General features: G+C 39.0%; 1 protein-coding gene across 4 annotated transcripts in view; it reads right to left on the bottom strand.

The window, feature by feature from the left end:
- The window catches only part of CASK (calcium/calmodulin dependent serine protein kinase), a 370,370-nt gene that overhangs the window by 109,188 nt on the left and 234,286 nt on the right, over nucleotides 1-26,896 (bottom strand). For all 4 annotated transcript variants that reach the window (XM_081126670.1, XM_081126672.1, XM_081126671.1 and 1 more), the window contains exons 8-9: nucleotides 24,504-24,626; nucleotides 8,866-8,949 (exon numbers count right to left, since the gene is read on the bottom strand). In XM_081126670.1, the coding sequence (XP_080982796.1) occupies nucleotides 8,866-8,949; nucleotides 24,504-24,626 (207 nt within the window). The remainder of the gene's footprint in view (nucleotides 1-8,865; nucleotides 8,950-24,503; nucleotides 24,627-26,896) is intronic.

The raw sequence follows: 26,896 nt of genomic DNA, 5'->3' as shown, positions 1-26,896 counted from the left end.
CATCATAATGAAAATGGCAAGAATTCAAGACAAAGAGAGAATCTTAAAGGAAGCTAGAGAAAAGCAATCTGCTACCTACAAAGGAGGCCCCATAAGGCTGTCAGCTGACTTCTCATCGGAAACTCTACAGGCCAGAAGAGAATGGCATGAAGTATTCAAGGTGGTGCAAAACAAGGATCTGAAACCAAGACTACTCTATCCAGCAAGATTATCATTCAAGATAAATAGTGAAATAAAGAGCTTCCCACACAGAAAAACGCTACAGGAGTTTATCACCACAAAACCAACATTACAGGAAATGTTAAAGGAACTGCTTTAATTAGAAGTAGAAATAGAATGAGAAACATAGGCATAAAGAAATAAAATGGCAGTAGATAAGTATCTTTCAATAATAACCTTAAATGTAAATGGATTAAATGCCCCAATGCAAAGATACAGGGTGGCTGAATGGATAAAAATACATGACCCAAATATATGCTGTCTACAAGAGACCCACCTCAGAACAAAAGACTCACACAGGATGAGAGTGAAGAGATGGAAAAAAATTTTCCATGCAAATGGAAGAAAAAAAAAATGGGGTAGCAATACTCACATCGGACAAAATAGATTTCAAAATGAAGACCATAATGAGAGACAAGAAAGGTCATTACATAATACTAAAGGGATCAATCCAAGAAGAGGATATAAGACTGATAAAGATATATGCACCCAATATAGGAGCACCTAAATTTTTTATTTTTTAAAATTTTATTTATTTATTTATTTACTTGTACTTTTCCTTTCTTTATCTTTATTGTTGAGAGTATTACAGGTGTCCCATTTCCCCCCCCCAGTTGACACCCTCCACTTCGCTCTCACCCCCTCCCTAGGCTTTCACCCCATTATTGACTGTGTCCATGGGTTATGCATATATGCATATAACTTGTTTGGTTAATCTCTCCCCACCCTCCACCTCCCTTCCCCCTTTCCTCTGAAATATGATCGTCTGTTGTATATGTCAATGTCTCTGGATCTATTTAGTTTGTCAGATTCTTTTATTCATTAGCTTCTTCTTAAAGAAGACCCTTCAACTTTTCCTGTAGTGCTGGTCTGGTGGTGATGAACTCCTTTAGCTTTTCCTTGTCTGAGAAGCTCTTTATCTGACCTTCAGTTCTTAATGATAGCTTTGCTGGGTAGAGCAATCTTGGTTGTAGTTCCATGTTTTTCATCACTTTGAATATTTCTTGCCACTCCCTTCTGGCCTGCAAGGTTTCTGTTGAGAAATCAGCTGACAGTCATATGGGTGCTCCCTTGTAGGTAACTAACTGCTTTTTTCTTGCTGATTTGAAGATTCTCTCTTTGTCTTTAACCTTTGGCATTTTAATGACGATGTGTCTTGCTGCGGGCCTCTTTGGGTTCCTCTTGTTTGGGACCCTCTGTGCTCCCTGGACTTGTAAATCTATTTCTTTCCCCAGATAGGGGAAGTTTTCTGTAATTATTTTTTCAAATAGGTTTTCAATTTCTTGCTCTCTTTCGTCCCCTTCTGGCATCCCAATAATATGAATGTTGGGCGTCTTAAAGTTGTCCCAGAGGCTCCAAATACTATCTTCATATTTCTGGGTTCTTTTTTCTTTTTGCTCTTCTGGTTGGGTGTTTTTTGTTTCCTCATGTTCCAAATTGCTGATCTGATTCTCAGCGTCCTCTACTCTACTGTTGATTCCCTGTAAATTATTCTTCATTTCAGTTCATGTATCCTTCATTTCAAATTGGTACTTTATTATGTTACCAATTTTCTCAGTTATTTCCCTAATAATATGCTGAAACATCCTTATAAACAAAATTCTGAACTCTGTATCTGTTAGCTTGCTTGGATCTATTTCATTTAGTTCCTCTTCTAGAGATTTCTTCTGTTCTTTCCTTTGTGACATGTTTCTTTGCCTCCACATTTTGGCTGCTTCCAGGTGTTTCTTTCTATGTATTAGGTAGAGCTGCTATGTCTTCTGGAATTTGTAGAGTGGCTTTGTGTAGTAGGTGTCCTATAGGGTCCAGTGGCTCAGCCTCCCCAGTCACTGAGCTAGGCCTTCTAGGTGCTCCCCTGTGTGGGCTGTGTGCACTGTCCTGTTGTAGCTGAGCCTTGGTTGCTGTTGGCGACAATGGGAGGAATTGACCCCCAGGCCAATCAGCTGTGAGGACCACCTGCAACTACAGCCCAAGAGCTGCTGTGCTGGAGACACCCCTATGGAGCAGGATTTACTTAAGTGGAGCTTTGGTGTTCACCAAGTGCGCCCCTTGAGTGACACTCGTGGATGTGGTAGGGCTGTAATCCAGTGTGGTCAAATCTGACCACTAGGTGCACTGTCTCTGGGGCCTCCCAGGAGGTGCAAAGTCAGCCTCTGCCTGTGCCTTGCCCAGGGCCACCCAGCATGAGCTACACAGCAAACCGTAGTTGGCTGCTACTTGTGCTGGGCTTGGCGTTGTCCAGGAGAGGCCAAGCTATGAACCAATGCAGGCTGCTACTAGTGCCAGGCCTGGGGCCACTCATCAAGCCATATGGGGCACGCTGCTGCTTGTTTGAGAGATTTTAGGAAAGCCCTAAGCATGAGGCTCGAGAGGCCACTTGCACAGAAAAGCCACTGGAAATAGCCTGGATGAGCTTGCAGGTAGGGAGGGGCGGGGCCTCCGGGAATCACTGGGGTGGGGCCAAATGTGTGAGTCAGGTGCTGGCGACTCAAATATGGCGCCTGCCTGCCGGCTGTGTGTGGGGAGGACTTGCAAAAGGAGCAATGGTCTCTGCCAACTCTTCTGTCTGGAAGGAAGCTGCCCCTCCACCTCTCGACCAGATTCCAGGCAGGTTAGTTCCTCCCCAGTGTCCCAGGTCCTTTCCAGCTGCTGCCCAGCGCTGGGCTCAGAGGGAGCGTGTCTGAGTGTGTCTGTGCACAGCCCCCTTTAGGAGGAGCTGCTGGGGCTCCCGCAGCCTCCGTGACCCTCAGAGACAGTTCCCGCTGGTTTTCACAGCCTGAAGTTGTGGGGACTTCTCTTCCTGGCCTGGAGCCTTGGGTTGGGAGCCCGATGTGGGGCTGGGACCCCTCCCTCCTCGGGGAAACCTCCCTTGCAGAGATGTCCGCCCGGGTTTACCCCGAGACACAGGGTGTGGGCCCGCAGCCGCGTCTCCGGAATTCAGCCCTGACCCGCCCGCATCTGCCCTCCTCCTACCGGTCTTGGTGCTTCTTCAGTTCCCTGGTCGTAGGGCTACTGTTCTGCCAGATTTCAGGAGGTTCTGAGTGATGGTGGTTCTGTATTTTAGTTGTAATTGTGATGTGGTTGCGGAAGGTGGCGGGTGCAACTGTTACCTACGCCGCCATCTTGTTTCTCCTATATTTGTTTAAAATATTACAGATATCCCTTTTTCTCCCCAATGACCCATTCCACCCGTCCCCACCTCCCCACCACTGTTCTTGTCCTTGAGTTGTGCGTATATGCATATAAATTGTTTGGTTACTCTCTTCCCCTCTACACACCCGCCCTCCTCCATCCCTCTGACATTCGTCAGTCTGATCCATGCTTCCATGTCATTGAATCTATTCTGTTCATCAGTTTATTAAGTTCTTTAGATTCCACATATAAGCAAGATCATGTGATGTTTGTCTTTCTCTGCCTGGTTTATTTCACTTAGCATAATATTCTCCAGGTCCATCCATACTGTCCCAAAGGGTATGAGATCCTTCTTCTTTACGGCTGCATAGTGTTCCATGGTGTAAATGTCCCACAGCTTTTTTATGCACTCATCTACTGATGGGCACTTGGGCTGTTTCCAGATCTTAGCTATTGAACATAGGGGTACAAATATTCTTTCTGATTCGTGTTTCAGGATTCTGGGGATATATTCCTAGGAGTGGATCACTGGGTCAAAAGGCAGCTCCATTTTTAATTCTTTGAGGAACCTCCATACTGTTTTCCATAGTGGCTGCAGCAGTCTGCATTCCCACCAGTAGTGTACTAGGGTTCCTCTTTGTCCACAACCTCGCAAGCAGGTACACCTAAATTTATTTTTATTTTTAATTAATTTATTTTTTAAAATATATCTTTATTGACTTCAGAGAGAGGAAAGGGGAGAGAGAGAGAGAGAGAGAGAGAGAGAGGTAGAAACATCAATGATGAGAGTCACTGATTGGCTGCAGCCCGCAAACTGGGAATGTTCCCTGACCGGGAATTGAACCCTGATGGCCTGGATCCAAGGTTGACGCTCAACCGCTGAGCCACGCCCGGCTGGGCACACTTAAAGTTACAAAAAAACATCTAGAGGAGTTTAAGGGAGAGATCGACAGCAATACAGTCATATTAGGGGACTTTAACACCCCACTGACTTCATTGGATAGATCTTCCAGACAAAAAAATCAACAAGGAAACAGTGACCCTAAATGACACACTAGATCAGATGGATTTAATCGACATTTATAGAACATTCTACCCCAAAGCTGCAGAATATACATTCTTCTCAAGTGCACACGGGACATTCTCAAAGATAGACCACATGTTAGAATACAAAACAAGTCTCAAGAAGATTAAAATCATATCAAGCAGCTTCTCAGACCACAATGGCATGAAATTAGAAATCAACCACAATAAAAACACTAAAAAACATTCAAACACATGGAGGCTAAATAGGATGTTTTAAACAATGAATGGGTTACCAAAGAGATCAAGAAAGAAATAAAAAACTTCCTGGAAACAAATGAAAATGAACACACAACTCCTTATCTATGGGACACAATGAAAGCAGTCCTGAGAGGGAAGTTCATAGCACTACAAGCCTACCTCAAAAAACAAGAAAAACTTCTAAGAGACTCTCTAACCCTACAACTTAAAAACTTAGAAAGAAAACAACAAGAAAAGCCCAGAGTAAGTAGAAGGAAGGAAATAATAAAGATAAGAGAAGAAATAAATGACATAGAGACTAAAAAAAAAAATACAAAAGATCAATGAAACCAAGAGCTGGTTCTTTGAAAAGATAAGTAAGACTGATGAACCTTTAGCCAGACTCATCAAGAAACAAAGAGAGTGGACTTAAATAAACAAAATCAGAAATGAAAGAGGTGAAATAACAACTTATCTAGCAGAAATACAAAGGATTGTAAGAAAATACTATGAACAACTATATGCCACCAACCTGTACCACCTGGATGAAATGGATGAATTCCTAGAAAAATACAAATTTCCAAAACTCAATCAGGAAGCATCAGAAAACCTGAATAGGCCGATAACTGCTGATGAAGTTGAAGCAGTAATCAAAGGGCTCCCAGAAAACATAAGCACTGGCCCAGATGGCTTCCCAGGGTAGTTTTTCCAAACATTCAAAGAAGAATTAACTGCTACCCTCCTCAAACAATTTCAAAAAATCCAGGAGGAAGGAATACTTCCAAACTTTTTTTACGAGCCCAGCATTAGCCGAATTACAAAACCCGATAAAGATACTACAAAGAAAGAAAATTACAGGCTAATATCACTGATGAACATAGAGGCTAAAATCCTCAAAAAATATTAGCAAATCGGATCCAGCAATATATTAAGGAGATCATACACCATGACCAAGTAGGATTGATTCCAGGGATGCAAGGCTGGTACAAATTTCGCAAATCAAAAAACGTGATACATCACATAAACTGAAAGACAAAAATCACATGATCATATCAATAGATGCAGAAAAAGCATTTGATAAAACCCAACACCCATTTGTGATAAAAACTCTCAGCAAAGTGGGAATAGAGGGATCATACCTCAACATAATAAAGACCATATATGACAAACCTACAGCCAACATCATACTCAATGGTCAAAAACGAAAACCATTTCCCCTAAGAACAGGAACAAGACAGGGGTGTCCACTTTCAGCACTCTTATTCAACATACTACTGGAAGTCCTAGCCACAACGATTAGACAAGAAGAAAACATAAAAGGTATCCAATTTGGAAAGGAGGAAGTAAAACTCTCATTATTTGCAGATTACATGATATTGTACATATAAAATCCTAAGGACTCAACCAGAAAAGTACTAGATTTAATAAATGAATTCAGCAAGGGAGCAGGATACAAAATTAACACCCAGAAATCGATGGCATTTTTATACACCAATAATGAACTCTCAGAAAAAGAAACTAAATATACAATACCATTTACCACTTCAACTGAAAAAATAAGATACCTAGGAATAAACTTAACCAAAGATGTAAATGACCTGTACTCAAAAAACTATAGGACACTGAAAAAAGAAATAGAGGAACATATAAACAAATGGAAAAATGTACCTTGTTCACGGATTGGGAGAATTAACATCATTAAAATGTCCATATTACCCAAAGCAATCTATAAATTCAATGCAATCCCTATTAAAATACCAACAGCATATTTCACAGATCTAGAACAAACATTTGAAAATTTTTATGGAACCAAAAAAGACCCCAAATAGCCACGGCAATCTTGAGAAAGATGAACAAAGTTGGAGGGATCACAATACCAGATATCAAGTTATACTACAAAGCCACTGTCATCAAAACAGCCTGGTACTGGCACAAGAACAGACATATAGATCAGTGGAACAGAACAGAGAACCCAGAAATTCACCCATGCCATTATGCTCAATTAATATTTGACAAAGGAGGCAAGAACATACAATGGAGTAAAGACAGTCTCTTCAATAAATGATGTTGGGAAAATTGGACAAGTACATGCAAAAAAAAGAAACTAGATCATCAACTTACATCATACCCAAAAGTAAACTCAGAATGGATAAAAGACTTAAATGTAAGACATAAAACCATAAAAATCCTAGAGGAAAACATAGTCAGCAAAATCTCAGACATCTCTTGTAGCAATGTTTGCTGATACATCTCCCAGGGCAAGAGAAACTAAGGAGAAAATAAACAAATGGGACTGCATCAAAATAAAAAGCTTCTGCACAGCAAAGGAAACCATCAACAAAATGAAAAGGGAGCCCACTGTATAGGAGAACATATTTGCCAATGACACATCCGATAAAGGGTTAATATCCAAAATATATAAGGAACTCATACAACTTAACAAAAGGAAGACTAACAATCCAATTAAAAAATGGGCAAAGGACCTAAATAGACACTTTTCCAAAGAGGACATACAAATGGCTAAGAGACATATGAAAAAATGCTCAATGTCGCTAATCGTAACAGAGATGCAAATTATAACCACAATGAAGTATCACTTCACACCTGTCAGAATGGCTCCATCAACAAATCAACGAGTGACAAGTGCTGGTGAGGATGTGGAGAAAGGGGAACCCTGGTACACTGCTGGTGGGAATGCAGACTGGTGCAGCCACTATGGAAAACAGTATGGAGGTTCCTCAAAAAATTAAAAATTGACCTGCCATCTGACCCATTGATCCCACTTCTGGGAATATATCCTAAGAAACTTGAAACACCAATCACAAAGAATTTATGCACCCCTATGTTCATAGCAGCGCAATTTACAATAGCTAAGATCTGGACACAGCCCAAGCGCCCATCAGTAGATGAGTGGATAAAAAAGCTGTGATATATTTACACCATGGAATACTATGCAGCTATAAAAAGAAGGATCTTTTATCCTTTGGAACATCATGGAGCGAACTAGAAAGTATTATGCTAAGTGAAATAAGCCAGTCAGAGAAAGACAAGTACCACATGATCTCACTTATATATGGAATGTAATAAACAAACTAAACTGATGAACAAAGTAGATCCAGAGACATAGAAGCACAGAACAGACTGAGGGATCTCAGAGGGCAGTTGGGGTTGGGGGAGTGGGTGGGGAGAGATTAATCAAAGAACTCATATTTTTATAAGCATAACCCATGGACACAGACATTGGTCTGGGGAAGGCCTGAGGATGAGATGGATGCGAGGTGGAGGGGATTGATGGGGGTAAAAAGGGGGCATCTGTAATATTTTTAACAATAAAGATAAACTTAAAAATCAACCAATAAATAAAATGTTCAAAAAAAATAGTCAAATGGGCTTTCCGTATGAGGTAATTACCAAGTTTTTTAGGTGGGGTGAAGGTTAAGGAAAGTGTTAAAAGTGGAGAGGTACCTAGGAAGAATAAAGAAAGGTGAGAAAAGTAATAAAAATATTTTCTAGTAGACCAAGGTAGTGGGGATTTTTACCGCTTTGTGTTGGTTGGTCAATCCTAGTTCCAATTCTAATTTGGTGTTTTTTCCATTGAACTAAACTCACATTTTTGGGTCAAAGTATTAGTTAGAGAAAACGTCGCCTAGATTTATATTCAACAATAATGAATAATAATAGTAAATTACTGTTTTTAAAGTAATTTTATCTCTGCTAGGGACTTTAAAAATAATATAAATTTAAAATATGATTTATCTTCCATTTATTATAACTATTTTTTGTTAATCTTCACCCTAGGATATTTTTTCCACTGCTTTTCAGAGAGTGGAAAGGAGGGAGGGAGGGGGAGAGAGACAGAGGGGGGAGAGAGAGGGGGGGAGGGAGGGAGGGAAGGAGGGAGGGAAGGAAGGAGAGAAACATCGATGTGAGAGAGTCACATTGACTGGTTGCCTCCCATACATGCCCCAACTGGGGTGGGGGATTGAACCTGCAACCCACGTACATGCCCTTGACTGGGATTCGAACCTGAGACCCTTCAGTGTGCTGGCTGATGCTCTCACCACTAAGCCACATTGACCAGGGTTATTATAACTTATTGTTTAGATTCATACTTAGGTATTACCTTATATACTTAAAAAATCAAAATCTTACTGAAAAACAATGGTCAACACTAGGATATATTCATGGGCCCTTAAACAGAATAAAAACATTACCATCAACTGTATCTGGCTTTTCGATGATTTCATTTACCTTTAGTTTCCTCCTTGCATTGAATTTCCTCAGCTGCTCTACTGTTTCTGGAAGATGAATCTTGTAGGCATAACGATCTCTCTCCTATAAAAGAAGAAAAAGAATGAATACCCATAACTGTTTTAGAAAGTGAAGAAGCTTAACCTAAAACAAACAATAAAGTCTAAGTTCTCAAATGTGAAACTCAGATTGAATTCTGGAGATTCTGTTCCATGATACTGGTAAACATTCTCAAATGAGGCATATGAAGGTCAAAACTAATAGAAAAACAACATTTTATTTTCAGCAATAATAAAGGCCAGAAATAATGAGATATAATTTAAAAATATATGGCTAAAATAATTAATCATATGATGATTAAGGTATGAAGTTACCTTTGACATGATCTTGTCAGGTAAAATGAGCATTTGAAAAATTAACTCCACAACTGATTCGGCATTCTGAGTTGTTAGCGAAAACTGGATTAAAAAAAATCACATCATCTTCGAACCTCAGCAAACTTCAAGGCCATCTAATTCAACCATTTCCCCATGTGGGATCCCCTTCAATCCCTGATGGATGATCATTCTTTTTGACCTTGTCCAGTAGGGCGGCATTACTTTATGGCAGCCCATTACAATTTTAAGAAAGTGAAAAAGTTCTTACTCAGCCTGGGCCCATATCTGGCTTGTTTGGGCTAGCTCTGTCTCCTGGGGCATCACAGAACAGACTCCTTCCTGCATATAATACCCCTTCGGTAGTTAAGAGAGGGATCACACTTCCACTAAATCTATTCTCCTCTGTGATAATGTCTCCTCCACTTGTCTCAACTATTCCTCATGTATATTTCAAAGCACCTGTCATTCTTCTTTGGTTCTACACTAATTTGTTAATTATCTTAAAGATTTATATGCTATAAGGATTCACTTCAGAAAGATTTCTTGAGATCTACTATATGCCAGACATTGTTCCATGTACCTGGGATACACACATAAACAAAACCAACAAACATTCAGGCCCTCATGTAGCTCATATTCTGGTGGGAGAAGATAAAAAAATACCAAAAAGGTAAGTTATGGAGTATGTTAAAAATGCTATGGAATAAAGCAAAAAGTAAAGTAGAGTAAGAGGGATTGGGAATATTGCAACTTAAAATGGGGAAAAAATGGGACATCTGTAATACTTTCAACTATAAAAAATAAATAATAAAAAAAATAGGCAGTAAGTACAGGAACAAAAACTTGAACATTCCCAACGTTCCCAGAAAGAAGATAAATATATTTCTTCTTCAAGTGATAGTAATACTTTGGTGTTGCCACCTCCTTTTACAGTGAAGTGATGTAAGCTAAACATTGGGGAGACACATGAATAATGTTAAAAGGTTTTAATCTTTTCTTCTTTTTTTTTTTTTTACTTTATCTTTATTGTTGAGACCATTACAGATGTCCTCCTTTTAACCCTACTGATCCCCTCCACCCCACATCCATCTCACCCCCTGGCCCTCCCCACACCAATGTCCATGGACCATGCCCATAAACATACAAGTTCCTTAATTAATCTCTCCCCACCCATACCCCCCTCCCTGCCTTCCCTCTGAGATCCCCAAGTCTGTTCCTAGCTTCTATGTTACTGGATCCACTTTGTTCATCAGTTTATTTTGTTTATTATATTCCACATATAAGCGAGATCATTTGTACTTGTCTTTCTCCGACTGGCTCATTTCACTTAGCATAATACTCTCTAGTTCCCTCCATGCTGTGCCAAAGGCCAAAAGGTCCTTCCTCTTTACAGCTGCATAGTATTCCATGGTGTAAATGTGCCACAGCTTTTTTATCCATTCATCACTGATGGACACTTGGGCTGTTTCCAAATCTTAGCTACTGTAAATTGTGCCGCTGTGAACATAGGGGTGCATAAGTTCTTTGCGAATGGTGTTTGGGGTTCCTTACGATATACTCCTAGAAGTGGGATCACTGAGTCAAATGGCAGGTCAATTTTTAATCTTTTGAGGAACCTCCATACTGCTTTCCATAGTGGCTGCCCCAGTCTGCAGTCCCACCAGCAGTGTACCAGGGTGCCCTTTTCTCCACACCCTCGCCAGCACTTGTAGTTCGTTGACTTGTTGATGGAGCCATTCTGACAGGTGTGAAGTGATACCTCATTGTGATTTTAATTTGCATCTCTGTTACGATTAGCGACATTGAGCATTTTTTCATATGTCTCTTAGCCATTTCTATGTCCTCTTTGGAAAAGTGTCTATTTAGGTCCTTCGCCCGTTTTTTAATTGGATTGTTTGTCTTCCTTTTGTTAAGTTGTGTGAGTTCCTTATATATTTTGGATATTAATCCTTTATCAGATGTGTCATTGGCAAATATCTTCTCCCATACAATGGGCTGTGCAGAAGCTTTTTATTTGGATGCAGTCCCATTTGTTTATTTTCTCCTTCCTTTCTCTTGCCCTGGGAGATGTATCAGCAAACATATTGCTACAAGAGATGTCTGAGATTTTGCTGCCTATGTTTTCCTCTAGGATTTTTATGGTTTCATGTCTTACATTTAAGTCTTTTATCCACTTTGAGTTTACTTTTGTGTATGGTGTAAGGTGGTGGTCTAGTTTCACTTTTTTCTGCCTGTATCTGTCCAATTTTTCACCATTTATTGAAGAGACTGTCTTTACTCCATTGTATGTTCTTGCCTCCTTTGTCAAACATTAATTGACCATAAAGGCATGGGTCAATTTCTGGGTTCTCTGTTCTGTTCCACTGATCTATACGTCTGTTCTTGTGCCAGTACCAGGCAGTTCTGATGACAGTGGCTTTGTAGTATAACTTGATATCTGGTATTGTGATCCCTCCAACTTGGTTCTTCTTTCTCAAGATTGCCGAGGCTATTTGGGGTCTTTTTGGGTTCCATATAAATTTTCGAAGTGTTTGTTCTAAATCTGTGAAATATGCTGTTGGTATTTTAACAGGGACTGCATTGAATTTATAGATTGCTTTGGGTAATACGGACATTTTAATGATGTTAATTCTTCCAACCCATGAACATGGTATATTTTTCCATTTGTTTATATCATCCTCTATTTCTTTTTTCAGTGTCCTATAGTTTTCTGAGTACAGGTCATTTACATCTTTGGTTAAGTTTATTCCTAGGTATCTTATTTTTTTAGTGGCAATGGTAAAAGGGATTTTCATTTAGTTTCTCTTTCTGAGAGTTCATTATTGGTGTATAAAAATACCATGGATTTCTGGGTGTTAATTTTGTATCTTGTTACCTTGCGGAATTCATTTATTAAATCTAGTAGTTTTCTGGTGGAGTCTTTAGGATTTTCTATGTACAGTATCATGTCATCTGCAAATAATGACAGTTTTGTTTCCTCCTTTCCAATTTGGATGCCTTTTATGTTTTCTTCTTGTCTAATCACTGTGGCTAGGACTTCCAGTAGTATGTTGAATAAGAGTGCTGAAAGTGGACACCCCTGTCTTGTTCCTGTTCTTAGGGGAAATGGTTTTAGTTTTTGACCATTGAGTATGATGTAGGCTGTAGGTTTGTCATATATGGCCTTTATTATGTTGAGGTATGATCCCTCTATTCCCACTTTGCTGAGAGTTTTTATCACAAATGGGTGATGGGTTTTATCAAATGCTTTTTCTGCATCTATTCATAAGATCATGTGATATTTATCTTTCAATCTGTTTATGTGATGTATCACGTTTTTTGATTTGCAAAATTTGTACCAGCCTTGCATCCCTGGAATAAATCTCACTTGGTCATGGTGTATGATCTTTTTAATATATTGCTGGATCTGATTTGCTAATATTTTGTTGAGGATTTTTGCATCTATGTTTATCAGGGATACTGGCCTGTAATTCCCTTTCTTTGTAGTATCTTTATATGGTTTTGTAATTAGGCTAATGCTGGCCTCGTTAAAAGAGTTTGGAAGTGTTCCTTCCTCTTGGATTTTTGAAATAGTTTGAGGAGGATAGGTGTTAATTCTTCTTTGAATGTTTGGAAAAACTATCCTGTGAAGCCATCCGGTCCAGGACTTTTGTGTTTTGAGAGCCCTTGGGTTACTGCTTCAACTTCATCAGCAGTTGTTGGTCTGTTTAAGCTTTCTGACTCTTCCTGATTCAGTTTTGAAAGGTTGTATTTTTCTAGGAATTCATCCATTTCATCCAGGTGGTACAGGTTGGTGGCATATAGTTGTTCATAGTATTTTCTTAAAATCCTTTTTATTTCTGTTGGGTTAGTTGTTATTTCACCTCTTTCATCTCTGATTTTGTTTATTTGGGTCCTCTTTGTTTCTTGATGAGTCTGGCTAAAGGTTCATCAATCTTATTTATCTTTTCAAAGAACCAGCTCTCGGTTTCATTGCTCTTTTGTATTGTTTTTAGTCTCTATGTCATTTATTTCTGCTATAATCTTTATTATTTCTTTCCTTCTACTTACTCTAGGCTTTTCTTCTTGTTCTCTAAGTTTTTGAGTTGTGGGGTTAAAGATTCTATTAGAAGTTTGTGTTTTGTTTTGTGAGGTAGACTTGTAGTGCTATAAACGTCCCTCTCAGGACTGCTTTCACTGTGTCCCATAGATTTGGAGTTGTTGTGTGTTCATTTTCATCTTTTTCCAGGAAGTTTTTGATTTCTTTCTTGATCTCTTTGGTAACGCATTCATTGTTTAAAAACATGCTTTTCAGTCTCTATGTGTTTAAATGTCTTTTAGTGTTTTTATTGTAGTTGATTTCTAGTTTCATGCCATCGTGATATGAGAAGATGCTTGATATGTTTTCAGTCTTCTTGAACTTATAGAGACTTATTTTGTGTCCTAACATGTGGTCTATCTTTGAGAATGTCCCATGTGCACTTGAGAAGAATGTACATTCTGCAGCTTTGGGGTAGAATGTTCTGTAAATGTCGATTAAATCCATCTGATCTAGTGTGTCATTTAGGGTGGCTGTTTCCTTGTTGATTTTTTGTCTGGAAGACCTATCCAGTCAAGTCAGTGGGGTGTTAAAGTCCCTGAATATGACTGTATTGCTGTCGATCTCTCCCTTAAAGTCCTCTAGATTTTTTTAAAGAGAAATTTAGGTGCTTCTATATTGGATGCATATATGTTTATCAGGGTTATATCCTCTTGTTGGATTGATCCCTTTAGTATTATGTAATGACCTTTCTTGTCTCTCGTTATGGTCTTCATTTTGAAGTCTACTTTGTCTGATACGAGTATTGCTACCCCAGTATTTTATTCATTTCTATTTGCATAGAAAAATTTTTTCCATCCCTTCACTCTCATCCTGTATGAGTCTTTTGTTCTGAGGTGGGTCTCTTGTAGATAGCATATAGTTGGGTCATGTTTTCTTATCCATTCAGCCACCCTATATCTCTTTATTGGGGCATTTAACCCATTTACATTTAAGGTTATTACTGAAAGATATTTATCTACTGACATTTTGTTTCTTTATAGCTGTTTCTCATTCTCTTTATTTCTACATCTAATTATAGCAGTCCCTTTAACATTTCCTGTAATGCTGGTTTTGTGGTGATAAAATCTTTTTAACCTTTTTTTGTCTCGGAAGCTCTTTATTTCACCATCCAGCTTGATTAATAATCTTGCTGGATAGAGTAGTCTTTGTTTCAGATCTTTCTTTTGCATTACCTTGAATACTTCATGCCATTCCCTTCTGGCCTGTAGAGTTTCCGATGAGAAGTCAGATGACAGCCTTATGGGAGTTCTTTTGTAGGTAACAGTTTGCTTTTCTCTAGCTTCCTTTAAGATTCTCTCTTTGTCTTGGATTTTTGACATTTTAATGATGATGTGTCTGGGTATGGGCCTCTTTGGATTCTTCTTGCTTGGGACTCTCTGTGCCTCCAGAACCTGTGTGCTTTTTTCCTGGACTGGGTTAGGGAAGTTTTCTGCCATTATTTCATCAAACAGGTTCTCTAACCCCTGCTTACTTTCAACTTCTTCTGGCACTCCTATAATACAAACATTGTTACATTTTATGCTGTCCCACACCTCCCTTAGACTGTCCTCCTGTTTTTTAATTGTTTTTTGTTTTTGGGTCTCTGATTGAGTGATTTTTTCTACCCTGTCTTTTAAGTCACTGATCCGATCCTCAGCTTCTTCTAATCTGCTGTTTGTTCCTTCTAATGTACTCTTCATTTCTGACTGGTCATTTTTCATAGTTTCCAAATCTTTTTTCATGCTGTTGAGCATCCTTACAATCAGTATTCTAAACTCTATATCTGAGAGGTTGCTTATCTCTGTTTCATTTGGCTCTTTTTCTGGAGACTTCTTTTATTCTTTCATTTGGGGCTTGTTTTTGGCCTCCCCATTTTGGCTAAATGTTAGGTAGATCTGCTAGGATTCTTAGTCTTTTTGGTGGGTGTCTGTATAGGCTAATGTCAGATGCAGTTTGTTACTGGCCCTGAGTACCCTGTTTGGGGCTATCAACAACCCCCAGGCTTGAAGTCTCCAGTGCAGGTCTGGATGCATTTGGACAGGACTGAGATATACAACAAAGTCTGCTTTTCTAAGGCCCAGGTCCCAAAACAGATCAGGCAAAAACTCAAAGCACCCTGAGGTCTGCCTCCAAAAGGTTTTAATCTTGCTGAATATACTGTAGTATATTTCCTAATGTGGGCAGTCAGTAGTAAAATTGATCATTTAAATTTATGAATACTTGTGCCCTAACCTACTTGCTCAGTGGTTAGAGCATCGGCCACTGGACTGAAGGGTCCCAGGTTCGATTCCGGCCAAGGGCATGTGCTTTGGTTGTGGGTTTGATCCCAGCCCCAGTCGGGGTGCATGGGGGAGGCAACCAATCAATGTATCTCTCTCACATCGATGTTTCTCTCTCTCTCTCCCTTTCTTCCACTCTCTCTGAAAAGCAATGGAAAAAATATCCTCCAGTGAGGATTAAAAAAATAAAAATACTGGTAATTCTCTCTCTCACTCTCTTAAAAAAATTTACAAATACTTGTAATTATATTGTTAAATATAAGTGCAGTTGGCTATTTAAATATAAATCTCATTTTTGTCCTATAAAAGATACTCCTGCAGTTTCATATTTACTTTTTTAAAATTTCACATTAGATTTTTAAGGCTTTGCATTAGCACTAATATTTTTGTTAATTTAGCTCATCATCTCTTGTCACATTTAAAAAATTTGTCACTAATCCCAATTTCCTTAGGATAGTAAAAAGCAGCTTTTGGGCCAAAGTTTAGAATTTAAGATAGAGGTGGGCAGACTATGATCTATTGCCAAATCTGGCCCACTGCCTGTATCCGTATGACCCACAAGATAGAAGTGTTTTTTATATTATTAAAGAGCTGAAAAAGATAAAAATAATACTTCATGCATGACATGTTAATGTTATTTGTAATTCAAATTTCAGTGTTCACAAATAAAGCTTCATTGAACACACACACACACACACACACACAAACACACACACACACAATACGGTGGTCAAAGTAGGCCCAATTGAGAAGGTGACATCAAAAAGAGGTGAGGGAGTGGTCTAGGTAGAGAGAACAATCAATGCAGAGGCCCAAAGTGGGGAGAGTACCTGGAATTTTTGAGAACTAGCAAGGAGACCCATGTGTGGAGTAAATAGTAGATGAGATCAGAGAGGCGACAAGGCTTGGGTAGGTCATAAAGGGTCTCTGGCTTTTATTCGGAGAGGGAGAGGGAGCCACTGGAGGGTTTTGAGCTGGAGTGACATGATCTATCAACGTTAAAGGAACACTTTGCTTGTTGTGTTGAGACGAGATTGGAAGGAGTGAAGGTTTTTTTAAAAAAGCAGGGAGACCAGTTGGGAGGCTATTGCAGTAATTCAGGGGAGAGATGATAGTGGAGGAAATGAGATGGAAAAAATAAAAAGGGTGAAAAGGAGGTCAACTCTGGGTATATTTTGTTTTGGTTTCCCCCAAAGCTTTTACTAAGGTATAATTAGCACAAGTGGAAATACAGTATGTACTCATTATTATTATTTTAATCCTCACCTGAGGATATTTTTTCCACTGCTTTTGAGAGAGAGAGAGAGAGAGAAAGAGAGGGAGAGAGAGAAACATCGATGTGAGACACATGGGATTAGTTGCCGCCCGGCTGGGATCAAGCCTGCAACTGAGGTGGGTGCCCTTGGCCGGAATCGAATCCCGGACCCTTCAGTCCACAGGCTGATGCTCTAACCACTGAACCAAATGGGCTAGGGCAGTATGTACTCATTACTGTCCAGCTTCTTTCACTCAGCATAAAGATTCTGAACTTCATTCCTGTTGTTGCATGTATCAATAGTTCATTCCTTTTCACTGTTGAGTGGTATTCTGTTGTAAGGATTGTACTATAATTTGTTTATCTATTCATATAATTTTCAAACATTTACTCCCAATTTGTGGCTTGTCTTTTCATTCTCTCACAATGTCTTTCTAAAAACAGAAGTTCTTACTTGTCACTATATTTTGAAGGTAGGGAGAACAGGATTTTCTGACAGACTGGACATGGGGTGTGAGAGAGTTAAGGACTATATGAAGGTTTTCAACTGGAACTGACTGGAAGTCTGACACCAACGGAGATGGGAAAGACTGAAGATGAAATGGACTTTGGGGGGGGGGGTGAGATGAGAAAGAGATCATCAGACTTCAGTTCTGGATAGGTTATGTTTGAGACACATAAAGTTCAAGTGGAGATTCAAGTAGGTACTTGGACAAATAAGCTTGGAGTTCAGGAGAGAAGTCTGGGCTGGAAATAAAATTTTTTTGGGGGGGGGTCACAAACATTTGGAAGGTATTAAGTATTGCTAGTACTTAACTATGTCCCAGGCACTGAATTTGGGACTTTCACAGGCATTATCCCATTTATTCTTTAAAACAACTATATAAGATAGCAGACAATGCTATCACATTAGTTATTTCAAAAGTCATGGCTCAAACCGGACATAACTGTCATCATCATAGCTAGCGTTTACTGAGAGCTTATTATGAGCCAAGCTGTTTTAGTGCTTTACGTGTTTCTATTACTTATTTCTCACAAATGAGGTACACATCATTACTAATCTATTACACAGTTGAGGAAAATGCAATGCATTATGCCAGATGAAGATTAACGAGGATGGAATGAAGTGAGGCTCTTACTTTCCTTGATCTGGGTAAGATATAATATTTGTAAATTAAGTTCAAGATGATATTATTATAATTTTGTAACTGACATTCTTGTTTGCATATGAGTGACTTCTAAAATCAAAGTTTTGGTATCATGTACTTACAAAATTTATTTTTGAACTTAAACGTAGAATTTTACAGTTAGCCCCGCCAAAACTTCACCTTATCTGAAAATCCGTAAGAAATGAATACAAACACTTCAAAGTTTATTTTCTACATTAAGTACTAAAAGTAAAAGAGTTCCACTGGAGAGCAAAATTATATATTTTTGGAGTACATGTACACCAGTCAATGTCAAAATGACTACAAGTTTCATCTCTGCTAGGTTCTATTGCTAAACATCTTGGAAGCGATTTCATTATCTTCAGGGACTTAACCTTCTCCCCCTGCACTGAGCCCAAACAGGTTCACCAATACAGAACACACAAGGATGTACTAAATAATTAACTAGACAAAAGGATAAAATTACGATTTTAGAACAAGCAATGGAATCTTTTAGTGGATTGCTGTTATTGATTATGGAGTATAAATTTTAATTGTGTTATGCCTGGTGATGTTTAATTAACATAAAGTGTTTCTCTGAGTTCTGTGAGCTGTTCTAGCAAATAATCAAATCCAAGGAGAGGGGGATCATGGAAATCTCCAATTTGTAGCTAAATAAGGTAAAAGGTGTGCTAACCTGAGAACCTCCTACTTGCAAATCGCCTCTGAATGAGGGGCACTCTTGGTAGACTGAGCCCTTAACCTGTGGGGTCTGCATTAGCTCCAGGTAGTGCCAGAATTTAATTGAAATGTAGTACACCCTGCTGGTGTCAAGAGAATTGCTTGGTGTGGGGAAAACCCCCACACATCTGGTGTCAGAAGTGTTGTGAGTGAGGTAGTAGTGTAAGAATAAAGGAGAAACACAGGGAAGCAAGTTTTTCCTAAGCAGTTACATATTGTATAATTCCATTCCTCTCAAGAGCACATAAATTATAGTGATGGACAATGGATCAGTAGTTACCAGGGGCAGGGTTGGGAAGAGGGTATGATTATTAAGGAATAGTATGACGGGTTACAGAGCAGTTCTATATCCTGATTATGCTGGTGGTTGGATAATTTTATACATGTGATAAAATTTCAGAGAACTATACACACACACACAAGGGAATATATATAAAAACTGGTGAAATTCAAATAAGGCCTGCGCTTTAGTAAGTAGTAGTGATCCAAAGTCGATTTCCTAGTTTTCATCATTGTGTTATGGTTTTATACTTGATGAAGAGCACATGGGGACTCTGTACTATTTTGGCCACTTCTATGTGAGTCTAAAATTATTTCAAAATAAAATGTTTAAAATACATCATGTCCATTCTACATGTTTAATCCTCCGATGGGCTTCCTAATCCTAAATACCTCGAATTACTCACTGAGCCTCATCAATTTTCCTTCCTTAAAGCCTCTCAGTCTGGGTATTTCTTTCCCATTCCCACTTTTACTCCCTGATCCAGGCCCCTGACTGGACAGCCATAGCTTTTATAGGATCTCTTTGCCTCCACTGCTTGCATCTCAACAGGCAATCCACCTGCACGGCGTCCTAAGGAATTACATGAGCATGCTGCTTGCACTGTATCATCACTCAAAAGCTAGCAGCAGCTTTTTACTCTCACACCCTAATATGCAAAGCACTTAATTTGGCATTCTAGGCTATATATTCTTCCCTCAAACCAAAATTTCCAGTCTACTGCTACAATCCTTCAAATAGCTCAAATGTATACAGTAGTTCCCCCTTATCTGTGTTTCATTTATGCGTGGTCAACCGCGGTCCGAAAATATTAAGTGGAAAATTCCAGAAATCAACAATTCATATTGTGCGCCGCTCGTCGTAGTGTGATGAAATCTCATGCTGTCCCACGTGTTCTACTCTGGATGTGAATGATCCCGTTGTCCCGCTTAGTAGGCATCTTGGTTATCAGACTGACGCTCTATTTTATTATTAGTTATTGTTAATCTCTTATTGTGCCTAATTTATAAATTACACTTTATCATAGGTATGTATGTATAGGAAAAAACCTAATATATCTAGGGTTCGGTACTATCCACGGACTCAGGCATCCACTGGGGATCTTGGAATGTATCCCTCCAGGATAAGGGGGAGCTACCGTATTACACCAGTTTGCTTCCTGCGCCCACCCTTGCAGGCCCTGAACGCTCTGTAGTGCTTTGTCTGTGCTCCTGTATACGTCCCACCTGGAGCACGTGTCCCCTTCAGCCCCCCTGACATCTGGAGCTCCAGCCTACAGCGATCTCTCACGCTGCTCGTTAGTTTTCCTGAGCCGCACTTCAGTGCTCTTGTGTGGTGCTTCCCACGAGTGGCTCTCTGGGGTTATCTTTCTTTGTCTGTTATGTTAGTATCACCTGAAAATCCGTTTCAGAGCCCAACTATGCCTTTCTCTCTCTAACCAAAGCACACAGCAGAATGTGAACTCGGCTTTTAGTGAACAGCTTTTCTGCTCACGGTTCACAAAGATGAAATAGAGAAAGAGATAAGGACACAGTAAAACAATATGTTTGTTTATAAAATTATGCTTAAATTATGATTTCTGATATTTTCTAAGCAGATGAAATGAGATTTTAAAAAAGTCTATTAAGGTATCTCTTACCAAATAAGTCAGGCAGAAAAAGCTAAGAACCATTTGATCTGGGATATAAAACTGAAACTCATCGACACAAACAGCAGTGTGGTGGTTACCTGACGGAAGGTGGTGGGGGTGGGGTGGGGCCTAATATATGGTGACAGAAGATGATTTGACTGTGGGTGGTGGGCACACAGTGCAATATACATATCTTATAACACAGAAACCCATATCTGAAACCTATATGATCCTATTAACCAATGTCACCCCAATAGATTTAATAAAAAAATTTAAAAAATGCTTTTTATTAAATGTTTTTATCACTTACCAGAAAACAAGTAAGCAGTAACAGAACCCCAGACATTATAAATGAGACAAAAGAATAAAAACAATATTTTCTAGATGAACTAATCCTACCTGAAACTAATAGTAATGTCATATGAATTCAGAGAAGTTTGTACAGAATGTGCCTTGCACTTGACTCACCATCCCTTGTGCACACTGGATGCTGAATACACATTTAATTGGCATGTTGATTGAGTTTTACAAAATTCAAATTGATTAGCCTGACAGACATATCCCTTTCATGTTTCAGCACAATAATATACTTTAGGGTGTACACATTACGACTACAAAGGGTGTGAAAAGAGCTCAATCACCTAAGAGGAAAACGTAATTTTAGTTGGTCTTACTTCTGTTGCAGCGAATATTCACAGCAAGCACCACTAATTTAGACACGTAACAGTGTTAAACGGTATGATTTAACAATCATAAGACATTCACATATTACTTGGTCTGTTCACTCAAATTGGTTTTTTGATATGTAATGACTGAACAGGACATCTTTTTTTTTTTTTTTTTTTAACCAAAGAAATAATTCTTGTATGTTTTTGGGGCATTCTTTATTAGAAGGGTTTTCATCATCTTATTTCTCCGCTTTAGTTACTCAGGAGCTTTCTGTATTTAAACCATAGCTTAATTTTTAGTCATTACTGAATTAACACCACTATATCCACAGCAATGATTTAAAAGTAAACATGAACAAGTACTTAAATGTAATAAGCCTGTTCTCATCAACTAGATAACATTCTCACTGAATTCTTCTACCTTTAGAGGACACATACACAGTGAAGGTAAACTAGTTTATACATGGCACACAACTCTGAGGGCAAATAGCCTTGCGACATTTTCCATTTAACTGATTAACATTTTTGTTTTTCTGGTGCCAGAGATCTTTATTATGTATTAAGCTCACATTATTTAGAACGAGAACTATAATCATCGCAAGGATAAGGGTTTTGAAAAATAAATGTTATTACCCAAATATGTCATTGTTATTTGACATTCAAACTAGCTTCTAATGAACAAAAGACCCCATTATGGAGAAACTGAGAAAGGCAAAGGAGAAATAGAAGTGCCCCCTACACTCTTCATTTCTGGGAGAAAAAAAATACAGGCATACCCTGGAGATATTGCGGGGTTTGGTTCCAGACCACCGCAATAAAGTGAGTCTCATGAATTTTTTGGTTTCCCAGAGCATATAAAAGTTATGTTTACACTGTACTGTTGTCTATTAAGCGTATAATAGCATTATGTAAAAAAAAACCAATGTGCATACCTTAATTTAAAAATACATTATTGCTAAAAATGGAATCATCACCTGAGCCTTTAGCAAGTAAGAAAGAATCTTTTTGCTGGAGAGTCTTACCTTCAATTTATCAAAAATGCATCGTCTATGAAGTGCAATAAAGCAAAGCGCCATAAAACAAGGTGTGCCTGTACTAAGCAATTATCTAAGAACTGTTTACCTTCTCTTTTCTGTGGGAAGCAGGAAGAACTAGAACTGGATATTTCAAGTCATGAATAACTAGAACTGAGTATCAGAGTATTGAACACAGATTTGAGAAGTAATATTCTTAAGGAGAATCAATATCCATTGGAATCTTGAAATTATTCTGTGATATTATTATTCATGTCATTGCCACTAAGATACATTAATCTACGTTTTAATATATTTTGTTTTGCATAATCTCTGGACAAGCAGCATGACATAATATAATGAACATCCATTTGTTCATACATTAAATCATTAACTAATATTTATTGAGCAACTACTACATGCTTAACCCTTTCTAGGGTGCTAGACAAAAGTGAACCAATAGCCAAAAATTCCCACCCTTGTGCAGCTTATATTTTATGGGGATCAACCAACAGCAAACAAGTAAAATATAAGTATGCCTTATGGTAACGTGCCTTATGCTATGGGGAAAACTAAGGCAAGGAAGGGGAATAGGGAATACTGGTGGCAGGGGCATTCCTCTTCCCAAGTCTTAAATTTGGTGCTCAGGAAAGATCTTACTAAGAAGCTGATATCCAAACAAAGACCTGAAGACGGTGAGGAAATAAGCCCTGAAGATACCTGGGGAAAGAGTGCTCGAGGGAAAGGGCACGACTGACACAGAGGGCGTGGAGGCCAGTATGAGGGGAAGTGGGTGAGAGAACAAACAGTAAGGGGTGAAATCAGAGGGGTATCAGGGAGTGACGCTATATATTAGATTAAGAAATACTACATCAGGGGAGAGGCCTGGACTGAAGGTATCAATTCAGGAGTCCCTGGGGTACGGACAACATGTAGAGCCATTAAAACTAGATGAGGTCTCCAAGGGCCTGAGTGTAGACAGAGAAAAAGAGGAGCAGGGATGGAGGCCTGTGCACTGCAATGTGAAGAGTTGGGTGGGGGGGAGATGAGGAAGAGTTAGCGTGATGTGAGGAGCAGTCACAGAGGCAGAAGGGAATTCAAGAGAGTGAAGTGTCGTGAAGCCAAGAGAAGCCAGTGTTTGAGGAGGATGGATGTCTACTGTGGGAGAAGGCCTGAGATTTGACCTTTGAACTTGAGCAGTGTGAAGGTCATTCGTGGCTTGACAAGAACTGTTTTAGTGGAGCTGGTAGGACTGTAACCCACTAGAGTGCGTTCAAGAAGGGATGGGAGAAACTGGAAAAAGTGAGTACAGACAACTCTTTCTAGGACTATTGCTCTCAAGGGGAGCAGAGACTAAGGATAGAAGCTGGAGTGGGTTATAGGGTCAAGAGAAGATGTGTGTATAATAAAAATAAAACGTAGCATGTTAGACCCAACAGAGATAGAAAACTGATCGTGCAGGAAGGGGAAACTGCTGGAGCAATGTCCTTAAATAAGTAAAAGGGACGGGGTCTTGTGTAAAAGGAAAGGGTTGTGGTAGGCTGAACTAAAACCCTGGTTCCACCACTGACAACTTCTGTGACTTGGGGCAAGATTCGTAACCTCTCTGAGCCTTAGTGTTCTCACCTGTAAAGGGAGAATTTCTTGAAATTATAGAATTGTGTAATGTCTTCATCAAATACTACTGTTTCATTGAAGTCCCAAGTTGTAATTTTCCTTAATATTTATTGGCAAGATGGAAGATAAAAAGAATTTTTAAAATCTAATCTGCCTTTTCCCTAAGACAATAAATCCATATTTAGTATCTATTGAAATAAAAATAATGCTATAAAGCACAGTCACACGCAAAATAAAGATAATTAATTTATCATAGCAGTACTATTTCAGTTACTCATGTTGCATGTCTTTGGAACATGTGTTGGGAGAGAAACAGGCCTTCTTACTGGATAGATTCTGTCTCAGTCCGCTTCTGTACCCTCTGTCTGTTGTCTGAATGTCACTTGAGTGGTACACCCTCGATTTAGATGTTTTTACAGAGGATGCACAGAAACAGCAAACCAGATGAACAAAACTGTAATAAATAGTGCTCAAAAAATGATAAGGTGGAAAGGGCCACCTTAGAGAGCAGGACACTGCTGTCACTGGAAGTGTTCAAACACAGTGTAGGCCACCTATGAGCACATGTACCTTAAGCCAGGGGTGATTCAGTGCTTCATAAACAGTGATCCTTTCGGCTGGATCCAGCATCAGCATGCGACGCACTAGGTCTTTGGCACTTTCAGAGATATGGCTCCACTGCCTTGGATTCATCTGAAGAGCAGGAAAGGAACATGACAGTTATTTCCAGTGAGACGTTAACATTCACTATTATTTAATATTCCTCTACTGTTTCCATGTGAATGAAATTCTCAGAGCAAAGAACAGAAATCTAATTCCAAAGGCTTGTTTTCTAAGGAAGAAGACAAAAGAAATTCTTTTGTTGTTGTTGCTCATTATATGAGATTTTTGCATCAGTAAATATTCCTTACATGTTTCCTTGTTGTTATGTAAGTTATAATATTTTTAATAATTTAAAAAGAGAATGCTTATGATTCTAGTTCCTGCCTCAGCTAAAGAGATTAGAATACTTTGACCTAGAAAGGAGTAAAAGAAAATTTAAACATGAAAAATTTTATTTTTTTTAAAATGAAAAATATTAAAGATATTTTAATATTTTGGTTTTAATTAGGATTAGCAGCAATTGCGAAGCTATACTGTTATTAACAGAATATTTTGGTCATTGTATATCAATTTAAGTCTTTAGGGGAAAATATACTATTACTGAATACCCTATGACATAAGCAATTCACTTTCGGCCTGTTTTTGGAGACATATAAACCACAAGGTAATCTGACTAAAGTCAAACAAAAAATATTATGAGTTGTTCAAAAGACACAGGACTTGTGAGAAAGGCTGTGGATCTGTGAGGAAAAGAGCTGGGAGGCTCCTGGAAAAGGGGTAAGTCTGAGACCAGAGGCCAGAAAAAAATGCAAAGGAATGCTTCAGGTTTGGGGTGGGGAAGGCAAGTGGGTCAGGAGGATAGAAGAGGAGGGTCTTTCTCTATTTAATGTCAGGAAGCCGACTGATCAGTGAGCTGAAGCGAGCTGCCTGGCGCCAGGAGCTTTAAGCAGTGCTGTGACTTTAACCGGCAGAAACCTATGTCACCTTCTAAGGGAGAAAGATGGAGAATAAAGCCCATGACAATTTAAAGCCAAATGAAATCACAACTTGCATCACAGTACATATGAATCACTATAGTTTGGTCAAGGGTTAGCATCAGCCACTTCGCTCTGGCTAATGTGAGGCTTTGTACTTGTACATGGGGAATAAAAAATGTCTTTAGTTCTTAATATTGGAGGATGCTCCATTTTCTTTTTCTAAGAGGCAGAATTCCAAATGATACTCACTTCTGCTTGTCAGAGCCCATTAAAACAAATGCCATGAGGTTGTTAAAATAATGTGATCCTACTGAAGTTGTGATGAATGGACCAGTTTGAAATAAGGAGGTGAGTTTTTAGAGGGAGCTTAGGGAGCCTGTTCCCGCCTCCCTATCTGCTATTCTTGTTAAAGTCTGAATGACTGGTCCTTGGGAAAGGGTTTGAGAAATCCTCTGCAAGTGGTGGTAAGATTTCCGGAGTAGGGGTCAAGAAGTATACTTTCCCATCCTTTTTATGAGGGAGCCCAACCTAGGGGTTTCTCTTCCTTTGGCTCAGCAGAGTAGCTGAAATTAATTTGGGAGGTTGAGTATATAAGGGGGAACAGATCAAAGCTATAAAACGTCGCGTATTTAAATACGAAAGCCAGGCAGCTTAGCCTTCTGCTGTGTAGACACCAACTGGTTATCTGTAACAACGATATAAGATGATACTGTATCTTTGTAAACAGGATTTTTAATTGACTTTTTGGAGACAGGAAGGGAGAGGGAGAGAGAGGTAGAAACATTGATGTGAGAGCAGTACATTGATCGGCTGTCCCCTAGGATCAAGCCCGCAACCTGGGCACGCGCTTGGCTGGGAATCTAACCGGCAACCTTTGGGTGCACGGGGATGATGCCCGACCAACTGAACCACACCGGCCGGGGCTACTGTACCTTTTATATATGTTGGGAAATATATTTTTGTCCTTGATAGAAAAGTTTACTGAACAAACTCAAAGATACGGAGAAGAAACTGAAGGTTGCCAGATGAGAGGGAGGTTGGGGGGCTGGGTGAAAAAGGTGAAGAGATTAAGAAATAAAAATTAGTAGTTAAAAATAATCATGGGGGATGTAAAAGGGATAGCACAGGGAATAGAGTCAATAATATTGTAATAACTATTATACAGTGCCAGGTGTGTGCTTGAAATGTCATGTGTGTGGGGAGCACTTCATAAATTATGTAATTATCTAACTACTATTCTGTATATCTGAAACTTATATAAAATAATACTGAATGCTAACTGTAATTGAAAAAAAAGTTAATTGAAATTAAATGTTAGCATATATTCCAGTTAAATGGTATTCTCTCACATCTACTTTAAAAAATCAAGTAAGCTAGCAAATG

This window comes from Miniopterus schreibersii (genome assembly GCF_964146895.1).
Source record: "Miniopterus schreibersii genome assembly, chromosome: X".
NCBI classification, from domain to species: domain Eukaryota; kingdom Metazoa; phylum Chordata; class Mammalia; order Chiroptera; family Miniopteridae; genus Miniopterus; species Miniopterus schreibersii.
The sequence above is the reverse complement of the archived record's forward strand: the minus strand, read 5'-3'. Positions and strand labels throughout refer to the sequence as shown.